The sequence below is a fragment of the Mesoplodon mirus genome (genome assembly GCF_964341445.2).
Source record: "Mesoplodon mirus genome assembly, chromosome: 2".
NCBI lineage: Eukaryota > Metazoa > Chordata > Mammalia > Artiodactyla > Ziphiidae > Mesoplodon > Mesoplodon mirus.
The window spans coordinates 384,703-386,746 of NC_138977.1; the positions used below are offsets into that span (position 1 = coordinate 384,703).

The window sequence follows — 2,044 nt, forward strand, 5'->3', positions numbered from 1 at the left end:
CGTTAATTGTGCATTTGGTTTTAAAAAACAATTGGCTAACTGGGTGGTAAATATTTTCCCCATCATTTGCCAAAACACTAATTACATAGAAAATTTCAGTTTATTTCCTTGAAGTCATTCAAATAGTTGGTAACATTTACCTGCAGTGTTCTCTGATGATTTTAGTCCACAGGAAGAATAACAAAAAGGCAAAATACAATAGAGAAGAGTCTGTGGCTTTCTAGGGAAATTGGTGTTGGCAGCCTTTTCATCAGATGAGCGGGGAGCAGTGAATTATACGTCATCCCCATTCTATGCCCTAATGTGATTTTAAAGTCAACTTTTTTACCCACCACCTCTTAGCAATGCTGATAACACCAACTCCTTGTTCACGTTTCCTTCACCCTGGGAAACAGTCAAAACCATTTCTCTCTGCTTTTATTCATAATCCAACTTACAATCTAAGCAACTGTAAGCAAACTTTTGTTGCCTTATCTTTGAATTTGAGTGTTTTTACTAGACTCTGACAAACAGCTTTCCATGAATTACACTGCAGTTGCTTCCATTCAGATGTTTCCTTAAAATGGGAAATGAGGATGCACCTGCACACCCCACTCAACTAGGTTTACAGCTCTGGTCAGAATTCATCCATATATTTTCACACGGCAGTTGCCTTAGACGTTGGCAGCCTCTGTGAAAGAATCATTGGGACCATTGTTCTCTGTGGCTTCCAGGTTCTTTTTAGATTTGAATGTCATAGATACCTCGGAGAGAATGGTGTCTAACCTCTGCTCACAGCGGAAGGCTGAGAGGAAAGCGTTTCTGTAGTTGCTGTTCATCCAGCCATAGAGAAGGGGGTTGGCAAAGGTGGAGCACATGGCAATGATGTGGAACACAGTGAAGATGAGTTTGTACTCCTTCAGGTCCAAGACTTTGTTGTCAATGTCGACAGCAAGTTGGAAGGCATGGAGCGGCAACCAGCTGACTGCAAATACCACCACCACACACACCAGCATTTTGGTGGTTTTTTGCCTCCGCTGATGGTAGTGGTCATTAGCAGCTCCAGGGGTGACATGGTTCTTAAGTTTACTCCAGATACGAGTATAGGAAACAGAGATGATGCCCAGAGGCAAAACATACAGGATTAATAAGGAGGAAAGACTGTAGACAGTGCTATAGATGCTCTTCTCCTCACCAGGCCACTTCTCAGTACAGGCCACAATCTCAAAGTCAGGAATAATCTCAATCAATGAATACTCCCGGAAGATGGCCAGGGGGCTTGCTAGCAGGGCACTGATGCCCCAAGCCAAACCAATAATCAAGAAGGTGATTCGCTTGGAAATCTTGCTCTCCAGGTGGTAGACAATGCAGCGATGCCGGTCAAGGGCAATTACTGTCAAGGTGATGGTGGACACTTGTACCGCCAGGCCCTGGGCATAGGGCACCAAGTGGCATAGGACAGGACCCATTTTCCACTCCCCCATTAAGGTGTAGGTAAGTGTAAATGGCAAGCACAGGGTGTTCACCAGAAGATCCGCCACAGCCAGGTTGGCAATAAAAATGTTGGTTACTGTACGCATGCTCTTGAATTTGATCACCACATGGATCACCAAGGAATTGCCAATCACCCCAAGCAAGATGATGGAGGAATAGGCCAATATAAGGACGATCTGTACCTCAATCAGCTTGGTGCTGTCTATAAGCTCCGGCTCAGAGTTAGGGGCCAGCTCCCCTCTAGGAGTGGTGTGCCCTGGACCGAACTGCTCCACTTTCATTTCTTCCACTGTCTGGTTCTCATCAGCCTCTGCACCTAATGGACCCATTTTCATCAACTAGCACAAGAATCTACAATTTAAAAAATGAACAAATATGGAACGAGGAAAACTCAAGGGTGCAAGGAATATCACAAATGGATTGGTTTCATTTTGGTTGGGGCTCAAAGTATCTGTCCTCTGATCCCTAAATTTGCACATAGTAGAACATTTCAATAAAGTGGACCCTTTAATAAGTCTATTCACAAATATGGATGAATTAAATCAGATCCTTGAAATGTATATTATGAAGG

The 2,044-nt window shown here is 43.7% G+C and overlaps 1 protein-coding gene across 2 annotated transcripts; it reads right to left on the minus strand.

The window, feature by feature from the left end:
- Positions 1-653: 653 nt before the first annotated feature.
- Positions 654-1,839, minus strand: NPY2R (neuropeptide Y receptor Y2; the record flags this gene model as incomplete). Of its 2 annotated transcripts, XM_082603509.1 has the most annotated exons (2): positions 1,712-1,839; positions 654-1,372 (listed from the first exon to the last, which is right to left on the minus strand). In XM_082603509.1, exons 1-2 carry the CDS (start codon positions 1,806-1,808, stop codon positions 654-656), a joined length of 816 nt encoding a protein of 271 aa, XP_082459635.1. In that variant the 5' UTR covers positions 1,809-1,839. The 2 variants fall into 2 exon arrangements, with proteins under 2 accessions (XP_082459635.1, XP_082459634.1); XM_082603508.1 differs by having other exon boundaries at positions 654-1,839.
- Between the last annotated feature and the right edge of the window lie 205 nt (positions 1,840-2,044).